At 48.3% G+C, this 18,253-nt stretch overlaps 1 protein-coding gene across 2 annotated transcripts in view; it reads right to left on the bottom strand.

The window, feature by feature from the left end:
• MICOS10 (mitochondrial contact site and cristae organizing system subunit 10) overlaps positions 1–18,253 on the bottom strand; it is a 38,240-nt gene extending 19,987 nt beyond the window's left edge. For both annotated transcript variants that reach the window (XM_002716006.6, XM_089301419.1), the window contains exon 1: positions 18,142–18,253. In XM_002716006.6, coding sequence (XP_002716052.1) covers positions 18,142–18,226 — 85 coding nt within the window. In that variant the 5' untranslated portion in view covers positions 18,227–18,253. The remainder of the gene's footprint in view (positions 1–18,141) is intronic.

Raw genomic sequence — 18,253 nt, forward strand, 5'->3', positions numbered from 1 at the left:
ATGGGATCTGCATTCTTTAAAATTATTCTAATTATCATGGGCTCTTTTTTTTTTTTTGCCTTTTTCTTTTCTTCTTCATTTTGCTTTCCACTGCTGAGAGCATACGTGCCCCAGTGCTGTGTATTAGTCTGCGAGGGCTGTGTTTACTCTGAGATGTGGGAGCCCCATTTGTCCAGGGCAGGGTTGCCCAAGCGCAGCACAATTGATATTTGAGGTAAGATCATTCCTTGTGCGGGAGACACCGCCCTGTGCATCCCTGGTCTCCATCCACTAGATGTCCGTGGCACCCCCACAATGCCCCGATGCCCAGAACCAAACACATTCCCAAACCTGGTGGGAGGGAGGGGCGGCAGAGTGCAGATCAGCCCCAGCTGAGAATCACCAGTCTATGGTTTACAAAATGCTTTCATGTTCATTATCTCGTCCTGGGCCTCTTCAAAACTACAGAGATGAGGATCCCAAATTAACAGAAGAAACTGAGGCTCAAAGGCAAACAGCTGCCCTACGCTTCCTGGGCTCCAGGCCCTTTCTTGCACTGTCCCACAAGGCTTCTCCAGCTAAAGGACGTAAGGTTGGAATTCTAGGTTCCTTATCATTCAAGAGACAGGCTCAACTAAGTCAGCGGTTCACACTCCCTTCCTTCCTTTACCAACAGACATAACCTAAGCTGCTGTTGGAAGAGGCCAGGCAGGATCCCGGCCGTACCTCGGGAACCCATCCGTGCCCCACAGGGCCCTACCAGCTCTAGGATTCCACTGACTGGACACATGGGCTTGATGACCTCCCTCAAGTTACATGATTTCAAAGAGCCAACTCTTCAGCCGCACTGGGCCAGGCTGAAGCCAAGGGCCAGAACTCAGTCCAGGTTTCCTGCGTGGTTAGCAGGAACCCAGCCACTTGAGCCATCACCTACTGCCTCCCAGGGTGTGCATTAGCAGGAATCTGGGCCAGGACTCAAACCAGGGTCTCCACTCTGCCCAAGCAGTCTTAACTGCTATACCCAAAATCTGCCCCAGCAGCCATCTTTGTCAGAGATGGTCTCTGTTACAACCATAAGGACTAAAATGGAAACCAACCATACTCAGTAGAAATGGTATCTTAAACCAAGCTGCAAATGGGGGCAGGTAGGAACAGAGAGGGTGAGAGGGTGTATGTGTGTATGCGGAGAGTGTGGGACACCAGGGACTGGAGAAACTCAGGAGGAGTATCAGCTGGGACGGGAAGAGCAGCAGAGATGAAACCATCCACGACCTAGGACTCAAGAGACGGTCTCACACAGATAGCCCTGCATGGATCCCACCCTCAGGGATCAATTTTCTAATCTGTGAAATGAGAGGGAAACGGTGGTAATTATGTATTTGTTTGCTTCCCCAAAGCAGTGAAATGTTATTTTCCAAATAAAATCCTACACAGCAAACAGATACATGAGACCAAAGTGGGGCTGCTCTGCTGGGAGCAGGAGGAAAGAGGAACCCGTCTCCCTGCCACCTCTCACCCTCCTCTGCTACCTCCCCTAACCCAGCGCCAACCCCTCGGGTACTCTGAAGACATTATAAAACCACCAGACCAAATCAATCCCTAAGGTTCCTTCCAGCCCCGATACTCTATTATCCTGTGAGTCTGAATTTACGGAGGTCATTCATCAATAGAACATCATATTCCACCAAGGGCAAATTCCAATAACCTGTCAACCTGCAAGAAACTTCATTAATGGATGCCAATGTAATTCCACAGTTGGCAAAAAGCTTTTGCTTCACCAACTCACTAAATCACAAAACTAGACTTACTTATTTAGAATCATTCATAATCTTTAGCCAGAGGAACCGAATGAACTCAAGAAATAATTGTTTTTTGAACAGACTTAGTTCTCATTTGTGTATTTTCTTGAATTATAAAAATAGCAAAGCTAATAATCCTCCCCACCAAGCACTGTCATCATTCCCTGGGGATAATCTGGATAAGTTACTATTGATGACTGCATTTACGTCGCACTTGAATACCTTCCTGTGACAGCACATGCCCTCTGACAACTTTACTGGAAATATCACCTCCCCACACAAAGGTGCACAGTCAAGTATACAGCTCTGTGAATTTTCACAGACGAAACACAGCACCCAGCTCAAGCAGCAGCAGATTACCAATACCCCTGGAGGATGGCTTTGGGCTCCCTGGGCAAAGCCCTCCACCCAAGCATGATCATGTTCTGACTTCTGAAAACATAAAGCAGTCTCTCCTTATTTATTTATTTATTTATTTGACAGGCAGAGTGGACAGTGAGAGAGACAGAGAGAAAGGTCTTCCTTTGCCGTTGGTTCACCCTCCAATGGCTGCCGCGGCCGGCGCGCTGTGGCCGGCGCACCGCGCCTTTCCGAAGGCAGGAGCCAGGTACTTATCCTGGTCTCCCATGGGGTGCAGGGCCCAGGCACTTGGGCCATCCTCCACTGCACTCCCTGGCCACAGCAGAGAGCTGGCCTGGAAGAGGAGCAACCAGGACAGAATCCGGCGCCCCGACCGGGACTAGAACCCGGTGTGCCGGCGCCGCAGGCAGAGGATTAGCCTAGTGAGCCGCGGCGCTGGCCTCTCCTATTTTTAAAACTTTATTTGCTGCCGACTGCAGCACCAGCATCCCATATGGGTGCCAGCTTGCATCCCGGCTGCTGCACTTCCAATCCAGCTCTCTGCTATGGCCTGGGAAAGCAATAGAAAATGGCCCAAGTCCTTGGGCCCCTGCACCCGCATGGGAGACCAGGAAGAAGCACCTGGCTCCTGGCTTTGGATCGGCACAGCTCTGGCCACTGCAGCCATTTGGGGAGTGAACCAACAGAGGGAAGACCTTTCTCTCTGTCTCTCCCTCTCACTGTCTGTAACTCTGTCTCTCAAATAAATAAATAAAATCTTAAAAAAAAAAAAAAAAAAAGAAAAAAGATGGCCCAAATGTTTAGGCCCCCTGCACCCATGTGGGAGACCCGAAACAAGCACCTAGCTCCTGATCAGCATGGCTCCAGCCATTGTGGCCATCTGGGGAGTGAACCAATGGGTGGAAGACCTCTCTCTCTTTTTCTCTCTCTCTCTTCCTCTGCCTCTCTGTAACTCTGCCTTTCAAATAAATAAATAAATATTTAAATGTTCTAGTGTAAGCCATTTGGTGAGCAGGTGTATGCATTTCTCTTGGTTATATATTTAAGCATAGAGCCCTGGGTAATAGGGCACACATATGGTTGCTTTAGTAGATACTGCCAGTTTTCAAAAGTGGTTGTATTGGGGCTGGCACTGTGCTATAGCAGGTAAAGCCACCACCTTTGATGCCAGAATCCCATATGGATGCCGGTTTGAGTCCCAGCTGCTCCACTTCTGATCCAGCTCCTTGCTAATGCACCTGGGAAACTAGCAGAAGATGCTCCAAGTGCCTGGGCCCCTGCATCCACATGGGTGACCGGGAGGAAGTTCCTGGCTTTGGACTGATCCAGCTCTAGCAGTTACAGCCATCTGGGGAGTGAACCAGTGGGTGGAAGAATCTCTCCCTACTTCACCTTAACTCTGCCTTTTAAATAAATAAATCTTAAAAACAAAAGAGGTTGCACCAATTCATAGCCCCATAAGCAGTGTTTGAACTGCAGTTATTCTGTATCTTCACTAGTACTTCCTATTTTTCATCTTTTTTTTTATGATTTATTTATTTGAAAGTCAGAGTTACACAGAGAGAGGAGAGGCAGAGAGAAAGAGAGGTCTTCCATCCACTGGTTCACTCTCCAAATGGCCTCAACAGCCAGAGCTGTGACAATCTGAAGCCAGGAGCACCTTCTGGGTCTTCCCATGCAGGTGCAGGAGTCAAGAACTTGGGCCATCTTCCACTGCTTTCCCAGGCTATAGCATAGCAGAGAGCTGGATCAGAAGTGGAGCAGCCAGGTCTTGAACCGGCGCCCATATGGGATGCTGGCACTGCAGGCAGTGGCTTTACCCACTACGCAACAGTGCCAGCCCGTTTCCATGTCATTGTTCATTTTTATATATACTTTCTGGCAGATATTATATATACACATATAATATTTAAAGATTTACTTATTTATTTGAGAGAGAGAGAGAGAGAGGTTTTCCATCTGCTGGTTCACTTCCCAATTGGCCACAATGGCCAGGGCTGAGCCAGGCTGAAGCCAGCAGCCACGAGCTTCAGCTGGTCTCTTACATGGTTGGCAGGGGCCCAAGCACATCCCTCACTGCTCTCCCAGGCACATTAGCAAGGAGGTGGATTGGAAGTGGAACAGCCAGGACTTGAACCAGCACCCATATGGGATACCAGCATCACACGTGTCAGCTTTACCTGCAATGCCACAATGCTGGCCCCAGATGTACTGGTTTTGAGTAACTTCTAGAGGTACAATTCATGTAGAATGAACTCTATCCACTTAAATTATACAAATCAATGAATTCTGACACTTGTCCATACCTGTGAAACCACCAACAAAATCAAGAAACAGAATACTGCTATCACTCTCAAATCCCCCTGTGCCACTCTGCAGTCCATTCCACCCTCCACCCTTCGCTCCCAACAACCCCTTACCTCCTTTCTGTCGTTAGTGATTGGCTTGTATTTTCTAGCATGTTATACATAAATGAAATAATACAGTATGTACTCTTTTGTGTCTAGATTCTCTCATTCAACAAAATGATTCTGAAATGTACCCATGCTGTTGTATCTATCAGTACCAGTTCCTTTTTATTACTGATATTACATTCTAAGGACAGTCTACATCTTGTTTATCCATTTGCCAGTCAATGGACATTGGGGTTGTTTTCAGCGTGGGGGATATTGTGAATAAAGCTGCTACAAGCATTCACACACAAGTCTTTGTGTGGACCCATTTTCATTTCCTTTGGGTTTTTTCTTTAGGTATTTACCTAAAATTAGAATGGCTAGAATGTGTGTTTAACTTTATTGCTGCTCTTGTTTTAAAAAATATTTATTTATGGAGCTGGTGCTGTGGCGTAGCAGGTAAAGCCGCTGCCTGAAGTGCCTGCATCCCATATGAGCGCCGGTTCAAGTCCTGGCTGCTCCACTTCCAATCCAGCTCTCTGCTAAGGCCTGGAAAAGCAATAGTGGATGGCCCAAACCCTTGGGCCCCTGTACCTGCGAGGGAGACTCGGAAGACGCTCCTGACCCCTGGCTTCTGATCGGTGCAGCTCCAGTCATTATGGCCAATTAGGGAGAGAACCAGTGGATGGAAGACCTCTCTCTCTCTTTCTCTGCCTCTCCTCTCTGTGTAACTCTTTCAAATAAATCTTTATATATATATATTAAAAAAAAGATTTATTGATATATTTGAAAGGCCATGAGAGAAAAACAAACAGAGAGATCTTCCATCCACTGGTTCACTCACCTAACGACCACACCAAGCCAGGAGTCTGGAATCTCCCAAGTGGGTTGCAGGGCTTCCCAGCCACATCGACAGGGAGCCTGAAGTGGAGCAACCAGAACTGAAACCAGGGCTCCTATAGCATGCTGGCACCGCAGATGGCAGCTGTTAACCTGCCGTACCACAGTGCCAGCCCCTCTACGATTAACTCTGTAAGAAACTGCCAGTTTTCCCAAGTGGTTCTAACACTCTACATTCCTACCAGCCACTCCCATTGCTCTGCATTTTACTTAATGCTAAGAACTGTCTTTTAATTTTAACTATTTTTTCCAAGATTTAGGTTTTTTTTTTTTATTTGAAAGGCAGAGTTACAGAGAGGGAGAGACAGAGAGACAGACAGACACAGACACACACACACAGAGAGAGAAAGAGAGAGCGCGCGCGAGAGCAAGATCTGCCATTTGCTGATTCACTCCCCAAATGGCCGCAACAGCTAGGGCTGTTTCAGGCCAAAGCCAGGAGCCAGTAACTTTTTCCAGGTCTCCCACGTGGGTGCAGGAGCCCAAGCTCTTGGGCCAATCTGCTGCTGCTTTCCCAAGTGTGTTATCAGGGAGCCGGATGGGAAGCAGAGCAGCCAGGTCTCATCCTGGCACCCATATGGGCTGCCAGCCCCTGATTTAACGATTTGAATGGGTATGAGTGGGCATCATGGATCTGAGCTGCACTTCCCTCATGGCCGTCTTTTCACATTTTCTTCTGTTAAGTCATTTTAAACATGTTATCATGAATCATCTTCTTATTACATTTAAGAATTCTTTAATATATTTTTAATGCTTATTTTTTCTTTATTTTCATCTACTTGAAAGGCATAGCAAGAGCAAGAGACAAAGAGTCAGAGGGAGATCTTCCATCTGCTGGTTCACTCACAAAATGTCTGCCATTGTCCGATCTGGGCCAGGCCAAAGCCGGGAACCTAGAACTCCATTTGTCTCCCACATGGGTCGCAAGGGTCCAAGCACGTGAGCCAGCAACTGCTGCCTCCCAGGTGCGTTAGTAGGAATCTGGATTGGAAGCAGAGCAGCTGGGACTTGAAGTGGCGCTCTGATATGTGATGTGGTATTGCCAGCAGTGGCTTCATCTACTGTGCCACAATGCCCATTGCTCTTTCATATACTCTGGAAGCAAGTCCTTTCTCAGATATTTGTATCGTGAATACTTTCTCCCATCCATGGTTTGCTTTTATGTTCTCTTAATGGTGTTTTTTTTTTTTTCTTAAAGGTTTATTTATTTATTTATTTCAAAGGCAGAGACACAGAGAGGGTGAAGCAGAGAGAGAAGGAGAGAGAGAGGCAGAGACACAAACAGAAAGATTGATTCCCCATCCACTGGTTGACTCACCAAATGGCCACAGAGGCCAGGGCTGGGGGAAGCCAAAGCTTCCTCCCGGCCTCCCACATGGGTACAGATGCCCAAGGACCTGGGCCATCCTCAGCTCTCTCCCAGGTGCATCAGCAAGGAGCCAGATTGGAACTGCAGCAGCTGGGACTAAAACTGGCACCTGTAAGGGATGCCAGCACTGCAGGTGGCAGCTTAACCCTCTACGCCATGGCACTGGCCCCGTAATGGTGTCTTTTAAAAGAGCGATTTTTCTTTTTTTTTTTTTTTTTAATCAAATGGTGAATTAAATTTTTCCTTGTAATTTTACTTTTGGAATCTTAAAAAATCTTTTCTGACCCCAAAGTCACAAAGCTTTTTCTCCTATGCTTTCTGAGGTCTCATAGCACCTACCTTTTCCAACACTACACTTCCCTGCAGTAAGTCTTGAAACAGGTAATGTGTGTTTCCCAACTTTGTTCTTTAAAAAATCGCTTTGGCAACTCTTGGTTGTTTACATTTTCACTTAAAAATCAGTTTCTCAATTTGTATAAACTTGTTTGAGCATTTTTTTTCCTTGCTGGAAAAACAGAGATAATATAAACTTCCTAACTGACAGGCGAGGAAAATAAAAAAAGGATAACGTATTAGTGTGCCGAATACAGTGGCATATTAACAGCTAGTCAATCAATGTTTGCTTACTCTCTTTTCCTCTTTGCCTTTAAATAAACAGGAGCCAATCTAACGATGCCCTAATATTTCACTAGTGGGTCAATGGACATAGTAAAAATATTAGCACACCAGACAACTTTTATAAGTAAATATTTGTGTTTTTACTTGGAGTCAATACTAAAATACAGTTGCCAAAGAAAGCAATTCAGCATATTTACTAATAAACGGCTTCAGCCACATTTGAGGGAAGCATAAAACCACAGGCAGAACAAAAATTTAAACGCTTTCAACGTCCATATAGCGCCTAATGCTGTTCTTCTGTAACACCAGCAAAAAGCACTCCTCCAGCCAGATCCCAGCAGCCCATTATTCAAAGTGCCGCCACAGGTGGAAAAAACATTTTTGCTCACATTGTTAAAAACACATAAAACAAACACATCATGGCCACCAACTCAACAATTAATATGTACTAATCTAAAACCCAAACCAACACACAACCCAAAACCTCGGAAGTATTTCAGCTAAGCCAAGTGATATTGCTCCACAAAATAGAGACATCAGCCTGCAAACACAGGCCACCCAAAAGACAACCACTGGTGAGCCGCCCTTGCTTGTGGTAACCCACACTTATCAAATGAACTGATACTTAAAGAAACATAATAATTTGGTTTTTTTTCCTCATGACTTTACTCAATAGCTTCTTTCAGTAAAATATTTTTAATGTTAAAATGGCTTTAAACAACTTAGCTATACTTAATTCTTTAGATGAGCACATGACATCTGCTAGTTAAAACTTTTTTCTAAAAGATTTACTTTTTTTTTTTTTTTTAAAGATTGGCTTATTTACTTATTTGAAAGACAGAATTACAGAGAGAGAGAGAAATCAATCTTCCATCCACTGGTTCACTCCCCAAATGGCTACCATAGCTGGGGCTGGGCCAGGCCGAAGCCAGGAGCTTCTTCTGGGTCTCCCATGTGGATGCAGGGGCACAGGCACAGGCCTCCCATTTACGAGGGGCTGGCCTCACGCGACTGCTCCTGAGTCTGCACTCAGTTGTGTAAACACCACCTCTGCCCTGGCACCAGGACACCGGCCTCCCTTCTACCCCGTCTGCCCCGGCTGAGCTCTGGCTTCCCCTCATCTGATCATCTCATTTTGGACATGACTTTGTAAAACGCAATGAACTATCTCCCTGCTCTCACCCCAGTTCTCTGTGATTCATTCTTATCTACTCTAATGCTCTTGCTGAAATCAGAAATTCAACTATGTCACTCTTCAGCTTAATTAATACGCAAACAGTTTTCCTCCTATGCACACATTCCAGAAAACTGAAAATGGCTCTACATTAAAACTGGTACACTTGACCACAGTGGCACTATTCATAGTGGTCAAAAGTGTGAACAATTTTATATAGATTTGCATTGCTTAATACGGGAGCCACTAACTATATCGATAATTGAGAGCTTGGAATGTGGTCAGCACAAATTGAGATGTTCTATAAGTGCAAAATACACACCATATTCTGTAGACTTAGTATGGAAGTCATATGAAATAGCACATTAATAATTTTTTTTCCACAGGCAGAGTGGACAGTGAGAGAGAGAGAGACAGAGAGAAAGGTCTTCCTTTGCCGTTGGTTCACCCTCCAATGGCCACAGCCGGCGCAGTGCAGCGGGCGCATCGCGCTGATCTGAAGCCAGGAGCCAGGTGCTTCTCCTGGTCTCCCATGGGGTGCAGGGCCCAAGCACTTGGGCCATCCTCCACTGCACTCCCGGGCCACAGCAGAGAGCTGGCCTGGAAGAGGGGCAACCAGGACAGAATCCGGCACCCCGACCGGGACTAGAACCTGGTGTGCCAGCGCTGTAGGAGGAGGACTGGCCTAGTGAGCCGCAGCGCCGGCTGCACATTAATAATTTTTACCTTAGTTACCAACTGAAACAATATTTTGAGTACATTGAGATAAATAAAAAATATCATTAAAATCTTTAAAAAAAGTATGACAATCTATATGTCCACTGACCAACATAGGAATAAGCAAATGTGGGCCGGCCATACCACAGATTAGTATTTGTCAACAAAAAAGCACAAAGCACTGATACACACCACCGCATGGATGAGCCTACAAGCATTATGTGAGAGAAGCCTGACACACAGACAACCTAAACTCCCACCTGCGCGGAGCGTCCAGAATAGGAAATTCCGCAGAGACAGAAAGCAGATTAGTGGTTGTGCGGGGCTAGCGTAGGGGTGGGGTTCAGGAATGGAAAGATGGTGCCTGGCATTTCTTTGGAGGAACTGAATGTACTCTAAAATTAGAATACGATGATCGCTCACAGATCTGTCAACACACTAAAATTACACGCTTTAATAGGAGAATTTATGTATGTGAAATGTATCTCAATATAGCAGTTATTTTAAAAAGGTTGTGAGGAACTAGCATTGTGGGGCTTGCGACACCAGCATCCCATATCCAAGTGCAGGTTTGAGTTCCGGCTGCTCCACTTCTGTCCCAGCTCCCTGCTAAAGGCCCAAGTACTTGGGGTCTGCCACACACTTGGAAGACCCAGATGGAGTTCCAGGCTCCTGGTTTCGGCCTGGTCCAGCTCTCGCCCCACTGGGGAGTAAACCAGCGGATGTAAGATCACTCTCATTCTCTCTCTCTCTCTCTGTCCCCTTTTCTCCTTCTCTGTCACTCTCCCTTTCAAATAAATAAATCTTTAAGAAAAAATAAAAGAAGGACTTCAGAGGAACGGGCTGGGCTGCTGGTTGAGGCACCCACACCCCACAGAGGAGCACCCGGGCTCCATTCCAGGCTCAGCTCCTGATCCAGCTTCCTGCTTATGAGTCTGGGAGGCAACGGTAGTGGCACAGGTGATTGGGTCCCTGGTTCCTCATTTCAGTCCAACATGTGGGTTATTAAAACTAGGCATTTCTTACTCTGATCTCACAATGGGAACAAATGGAGGGAAAATGGACACAGCCAATTCTAAAGCCTCCCAAGTCATATTAGGGATTCCCAGGCCTCTGTCTCAGAACTGGAATCTCATGTTCCACAGAGTCCTCTGGCAAACCTGTCCTGGCACTGTCACACAGACAACTGTGGCGTAGTAGGCTAAGCCTCTGTGCCTGCAGCACTGGCATCCCATATGGGCACCGATCTGAGTCCTACCTGTTTCACTTTCGATCCAGTTCCCTGCTAATGAGCCTGGGAAAGCAGCAGAGGATGGACCAAGAGTTAGGCCCCTGCACCCATGTGGGAAACCTGGAAGAAGCTCCTGGCTTCAGCTCGGCCCAGCTCCAGCTGTTGCAGACATCTGGGTAATGAACCAACAGATGGAAGACCTCTCTCTCTGTCTCTCCCTCTCTCTATAACTCTACCTCTCAAATAAATAAATAATCCTAAAAAAAAAAAAAAAAAGTGAGTGGTGACCGGCCTCTAAGGGCAAGGACAGTGCTTCCCTGTCCATGACCGCAGGCAGGGCCCAGAAACTCTGGAACCACAGGGAAGCAGCTTCTGGAAGCCTCCCAACTGTGATTTTTCTCATCCTCTAAAATCTTATTTCCCATAGGAAACAGACAAAAAAGACATAAGCTTGGTCCAGTCCAGAGTGTTAAGCCCAAGTTAGGGGCATCAGCTCTGCAGAGACCAGAACTATTAAGCCTCCTGCGGTAACAAGATACTAGGCCTTCTATCCCCATTAACAGGAAATGTGTGACTTACTCATGCTCGCGGGTGCATACAAGACAAATTATTCAGTGCATGCAAGGGAAGTAAACGGCACAGCTCGTGAACTAAATGCAGAAAGAACCCCAGAGCAGTCAATAAATCCAGTAAAACTTAAAATTAGCAAAAAACATTATTGACGCATTCACATAAAACTACCGGAACATGCCATTCATAAAATGTAATATTCTTCACTCCTTTTTAATTTCCTGCAATGAGGTTTTGGCACTACCGCTTAAACCAACAACACCTCTGCTTGTTTAAATACAAAAGTACTCTCTGGTTTCTGTTACTTGGTTGACTACTCCCAAACATTTCTAATACTATTTTGTTATTAAGATTTACTGACATTAATTTACATCCCTGGATGAAATTAAAAAGTTGGTAAAAGTCCCAAGTGTACAGGACACAAGGTCAAACATGCGAGCTGGCAGGAATTCATGCGAGAGCTACTTTACTTGAGCTTTTTCTCTTAAATGCTAATTCTTTCAGCAAACAAACACACAGAGTAGCAAATATGGGCAGAGAGCAGCTACACAATCGGCAAAGCATGTCACTCACTGCACAATTTTCTACACCAGGGCTGAGATCAACAGTCAACAAAACGGTCTCTGGTTCTTGCAAAGTTTAAATTCTAGCTAGAAGGAAAAATTAAATAAAGAAACAAACTGCAAATTTCAGATGATGATATGTGTGATTAACAAAAATGAACGCTGAGGGGCTGGCATTGCGCCGTAGCGGGTAAAGCCACTGTCTATGACGCCACATCCCATATGGGTGCCAGTTCAAGTCCCGGTTGCTCCACTTCGATTCAGCTTCCTGCTAATGGTCTGGGAAAGCAGCGGAAGATGGCTCAAGTGCTTGGGCCCCTTCACCCATGTGGGAGATCCGGTAGAAGCTCCTGGCTCCTGACTTCGGCCTGATCCGGCCATGGTCATTGTGGCCATTTGGGGAGTGAACCATCAGAAGGAAGACCTCTCTAACTCTGCTTTCTTAAAAAAAAAAAAAAAAAAAAAAAAAAAAGAAAGAAAGAAAGAAAAGAAAGAAAAATGAACGATTTGACAGAGTAAAAAAGGACATCTGGGGATGTGTTAACTGCTAATAGAGTTTCAGGGAGGGGGAGGGGATAAAAACTATGTTAATCTCAAAACTTTGTCAACGACCTGGGCAGCGCACATGCTAGCAGTGGTAACACTAATAACAAGGCCAAAGGGAAGAGTAAAAAACTGTGAGGGCAGGGCCGGCGCTGTGGCGCACCGGGTAAAGCCGCCGCCTGCAGTGCCAGCATCCCATATGGGCTCTGGTTCAAGTCCAGGCTGCTCCACTTCCGATCCAGCTCTCTGCTATGGCCTGGGAAAGCAGTGGAAGATGGCCTGAGTGCTTGGGCCCTGCACCCATGTGGGAGACCCAGGGGAAACTCCTGGCTTCAGATTGGCGCAGCTTTGGCCGTTGCAGCCATTTGGGGAGTGAACCAGCAGATGGAAGACCTCTCTCTGCCTCTGCCTCTCTGTAACTCTGCCTTTCAAATAAAATAAATAAATCTTAAAAAAGAAAGAAAGAGAGAGAGAAAACTGTGAGGGGGAGAAGGCACAAGGGCTGCGGGAGAGAGAAAAGCAGACAGGAACCGACAGAGGCCCATGTGCAGAACACCCAGCAGCTCCCTGAGATCAAGCAGAACCACCGCGGGTTTTTTTGTGGGTTGTTTTTTTTGTTTGTTTGTTTGTTTGTTTGTTTTTTGAGGCACAGGCTTGATTTATCAGATCAAACCACATCAGAAATCATGTATCCTATCACAGTATTTGACACAAAATAAATAGATGTTTCAAGGGGTGCATGTGTGGCCCAGCAGTTAAAGTTGTCCTTTAAGAGGTCCTCATGCACATCGGGCTACATGGTCTGACCGGCAACTTCAGCTCCAGCTTCCTGCTAACGCAGACCCTGAGAGGCAGCAGTGAGGGCTCAGACAGTGGCCACCTGACACCGCAGGGAGACCTGAACTGATTGCCCAGCTGCCGCCGTTGGTCTTTTTAAAAAATGATTCAATTTATTTATTTGAAAGTCAGAATTTCAGAAAGGGGAGAGATACAGTTAGAGAGATTGTCCATCCACTGGTTCACTCCCTAGATGGCTGCAATGGCCAGGGCTGGGCCAGGCAGTAGACTGGAGCTTTATCCAGGTCTCCTACGTGGGTGGTGGGGGCCCAAACATTGGGCCATCTTCTGCTGCTTTTCCCAGGGCATTAACTGGGACCTGGATAGGAAATGGAGCAGCCAGAACACCAAGCAGCACCATATGGGATGCCAGCATTACAGGTGGCAGCTTTATCTGCTGCACCACAATGCCAGCCCCAGCAGAGACTTTCTGTCTGCTGGTTCACTCCCTAAATATCTGCAACAGCTAGGACTGGGCCAGGCCAAAGCTAGGAGCCCAGACTCACTCTGGGACTCCCACATGGGTGGCAGGGACCCACGTACGCCAGTCATTACCTACTGCCTTCCCTGCACATTAGCAGGGAGCTGGGTCTGAGGCTGAGCCCAGACTTGAGCCATGTACTCTGACGTGGGATGGGGCATCCCAATTGGTAATCCAGCCACTGGTTGAATGACCATCCCAAGAACTGTTTTTCTTAATATAGCAGTGGGGGAAAAGATATTTCATAAATGCATCTCTTCCTATAGAACAAATCATATGAGAACTTTCTATTAAGATATTACCCAGAGTAAGAAGATCCATGATGAACAAACAAATCGCTGCCTTAACCACATGCTTATGGCAGGTATTTAACTCAGCGGTACAACGTCTACGCTAAACGTGAGCAGTTACAACAGCCATCCTGGGGCAGGCATCCTGGCGGAGCAGGTTAAGCTGCTGCTTGGGACGCCTGCTCCCTACATTGGATGTGCCTGGTCCAGCCTCAGCTACTCCATTTCCAGCCCAGCTTCCTGGTAATGCGCGCCCTGGAAGGCTGCACTGACAGCTCAGGTACCTGGTCCCTGCCACCCACGCAGGAGACCTGGATTGAGTTCTGATCCTCCTGGCTTTGGCCTGGCCCAGTCTTGGCTGTTGCAGGCATTTAAGGAGTGAACAAGCAGATGGAAGATTTTTCTGCCTTTCAAATAAATAAGATAAAAATTAAGTCATCTTTCAGCAAACCAGTGGGAAAAAGACAAAAGCACTTCAGGTGTAAGACAGGCAAGCAGAGCCGGCTGCTGTCCGCTGTCCATGGCTCCTGTGTCTCTGCAGAGGCAGAGGCCGAAACTATCAAGATGGAGCTGGGAGCTCGCGAGGGCCCTTCCTCCCCTGCCTTCAGCATCACATCTGTCTCATGAAATACCAGAGAAGCAAACAGCCACAGAGCTAGAGTGCCAGGTGTTCACTGCGGATGGCAACAGGAAGCAACACACTACCAAAGGGTGTCACACACCACTCAGACTAATGCAGCAGCCCCCTCAACATCTGAACTCACCTCCCTCAAAACCGACACCTCCCTGCAACTTCTCCGTTATCATTCTCAAACTCAACATGCGAAGAAGAGCGACCAGACGTGCCCCCTTTTCCCCACTATAATGTCCCTCCCTCCCACCTAACACAGACAGTGCAAGGCAGTCTTGCACGCTGGCTGGCATGAATGAGGTTCACAACAGCCCCTTCTGCTTCCCATCCAAACGCTGAGCAACAGCATCAGCACGACCACCTTCTAACCTCGGGGTCGGCTTTGTGAGAAATAAGGAGGTGGGAGAAGATAAAGAAAATGGCAGCTGCTGAGTTCTGACCGCGGACCTGGCGCTGTGCTGGCCTAGGAGACGGGCATTACTATAAATGCGGGAAATGTTTGAAGCTTCTCAAATGTAAACACTGCTTTCCAGCCTAACAGTTGAGACTTTTATCTCTTTATATTCATAGTGCTGTTAGCTTCCTCTCCTACCCAGCCATTCTGTATAAAACATTGCCAGAATAATCAAACCAAGAAGGCATTCACCTCCTATCAGTTCCCTGTTGGGCAATGAAACACCTGTGCTTCTCTATTTGCCCACTGACTGGCTCACAGCTCAGTAAACATTCGATCCCCCCCCCCCCCCAGCCCAGGCACAGTGAGCCCTGGAAGCAATAGATTAGACAGAGGTGTTGAGTATGCAGAACGAATGTGAAAAAGTCCAAGGCAACTCAACCACCTTCGAGATAAAAAGGAACCTCTCTAAAGACATCTCACAAGTCTGACTCCACCCTACTCCCTGTTCTGTAGCATCAGTCAGTTCTAACCCCAGGCCCCATTTCTGGTTACTTAACCTCTCTGTGCTGCAATTTCTTCCTCCTAAAACTTCAACTTGGGGGTTGGCAGCTGTGGTACAACAGGTTAAGCCCCCACCTCTGATGCCAGACGCTGGCATCCCATATCAGAGGGTTAGTTCAAGTCCCAGCTGCTCTGCTTCCAAGTACTCTGGTCCCTGCCTCCCATGCATTAGGCCCAGATGGAGTTCCAGGCTCCTGGCTTTGGCCTGGTCCAGCTGGGACCGCTGCAGTCACTTGGGGAGTGAACTAGTGGCTGGAAGATCCGTGTGTATTGTTCTGCTTTTCAAATAAAATCAAACTTTAAAAAAAAAAAAGTTTTATTTTATTTATCTGAAAGTCAGAGTTACACAGAGAGAGAAGGAAAGGCAGAGAGAGAGATCTTCCATCCGCTGGATCACTCCCCAATTGGCCGCCACGGCCAGAGCTGTGCCAATCCAAAACCAGGAGCCAGGAGCTTCCTCTGGGTCTTCCCATGCAGGTGCAGGGGCCCAAGGTCTTGGGCCATCTTCCACTGCTTTCCCAGGCCGTAGCAGAGAGCTGGATTGGAAGTGGAGCTGCCAGGACTAGAACCGGCACCCATATGGGATGCCGGCACTGCAGGTGGCAGCTTTACCTGCTACGCCACAGCACTGGCCCCCATAAAATCAATCTTTAAAAAAATAAAAAAATTTTTAAAAAAGCTCTTGGGGCCATTGTAGTATAGCGGGTAAAACTGTGGCCTGTGACACCAACATCCCATCTAGCTGGTGGTTCATGGCCTGGCTGCTCCATTTCCAATCCTGCTAATGGCCTGGGGAAAGCAGCACAAAATGGGCTGTTTGGGCCCCTGCACCCACATGGAACACCCAGATGCAGCTCCGGGCTTCAGCCTGGCCCAGAATTGACTGCTGCAATCACCTGGGAAATGAACCAGTGAATGAAGATCTCTCTCTAACTCTTTCAAGTAAAATAAAATAAATCTTAAAAAAAGAGAAAGATGTTCTACAGCAAAGAGTATGAAATGTTTTCACTTTTACCTGTGATCATACATGAACTTGCTTCATTTAATTATTCCACTCGTGTAGGCCCACTCATGAGTGGAAGGCAGTCATCCACGGCACAACACCGACATCAACAACCACAACCACCATCTCCTGACTACACACCAAAGGCCCGGCAGCACCATGCTAAGCAGCTTGCGTGTCTCTCTGTCCTTCAGTTTTCTTAATCCCTGTAGGGGATCTCTTTATCCCCACTTCATCACCGAGAGAGACGTCACCCAGAGCTACAAAACCAGTGAAGACAGGGTAAAGACCCAGCCGGGGTAACTCCAACTCGGCTCTGTCCACCCCTGAAACACTGGCCATATCACATCTACGCCTTAGAACTTTCTCTCTTAAACACAAGCTGTTAACAGTAACAAACTCTGTAGTGGGGGGAGGGGAGAGGTCACGTGTAGAACAGCCCATTTCCAAAGACTGGCCCGGACTCATCCAAGCCTCCCGGCGACCCTGTGAGGTAGTATTGCTACTGTCTTACAAACGAACACAGGCAGAGGCTCGTCCACCCCCCACAGGGTAAGTACTGGATTCGGGGATGCTGTGGCACCTGCGATAACCCACTTCATGGACTCGCTCATTCTCAGCAGTTTTTATTAAACATTCTTCCGCAGGGCTGGGGACCGTGCATCCCGCCAAGGCAAACACGGGCAGGGCTCTAAATTCAACAAATCTAGAGCAGGCTACTTTTTAGGTTGATAATTCTGTACGGCCCACACATGACACTGAAAGTTTCCAAATGGCCCTTGGCAGAGCCCTGCGGGGCAGCGAGGACAAGGCAGTGCATAAGCCAGAAAACACCTCTGCTCTCGATCTTATTTCCCAACATTTTCATACAAGGACACGACCCTCAATCCTCCCGCATACCCCAGGAAAGTCCAGACAGAAACGCCAAATCTGCATAATAAAGACTAGTATGAAAAAGAAGAGCACGGGCCTGGACCGAAGCGGGGTTAAATTCCCCACCTTGCCGCGCATTTCATAACCTGTAAGAAGACCGTTCGTGGAGGAGGCATCAGGCTGGGCGCCCGGCACGGAGCGCTTCCCCGCCGCCAAGCGCGCTCCCCCTGCCTCCGCGCCCCGTCCCACGCGGCGAGGTCCCCAGTTGGTGTCGTCACTGGCTGAGCACGTGTGAAAAGGCTACTCGGGGTGCAGTCGGAGCTGCACGGCGACCGAGCTCGCTCGCTCGCTCTCTCCAGGGCAATTCGCATTTCAGATCCCCGCCGGCCCCGGGCCCCGCTGAGCGCACCGGGCTGGCGAGTCGGGAAACACCGCGAGCCGTACCGGGGCCCCGCGCGGTCTCCAAGGCGAGGGCCTCCTCCAAAGGGCACTTCTGCACCAGCGGGCCAGCAGGGTCACCCCCGGGACCCAGCCGCGCCCCGAACCCCGGGGAGAATTCCCAGTCGCGCGCCGGAAAGCGCCAGCCATGTTTCCCCCTGGAGACCTCGGCGACCCCTCCTCCGGGTGCAACCCCAGGTCTACACCTGCAACAGCTGCCCTGGGTCGTCCGGCCCGCGCCGCCCCGCCGCCGCCCAAGTGACCTCCGGTCGTGCGGGTTCAGGTAGGTCGCCCTGGCCGGAGGGGCTGGGCCAGGCCGGGCGGCCCGACTTCCCGCGCTCCTGCCACCAGGCCTGGAGCTGGCTGCCCCGCTCCGTTCCGGCCCGGGCCTGCCAGGGGCGAGAAGCCCCTTACCTATCTTCACGACCGTATCCGCCATGCACCGGTCCCACTTCCTGCCGATGTCTGACTCGGACATGTTCCCCACCCGCGGCTCCATCTTCCCTTACGGCCGGCCCCCAGACTC

Source organism: Oryctolagus cuniculus, chromosome 7 (genome assembly GCF_051225735.1).
Source record: "Oryctolagus cuniculus isolate XC-2025 breed Fujian yellow rabbit chromosome 7, ASM5122573v1, whole genome shotgun sequence".
Lineage (NCBI taxonomy): Eukaryota > Metazoa > Chordata > Mammalia > Lagomorpha > Leporidae > Oryctolagus > Oryctolagus cuniculus.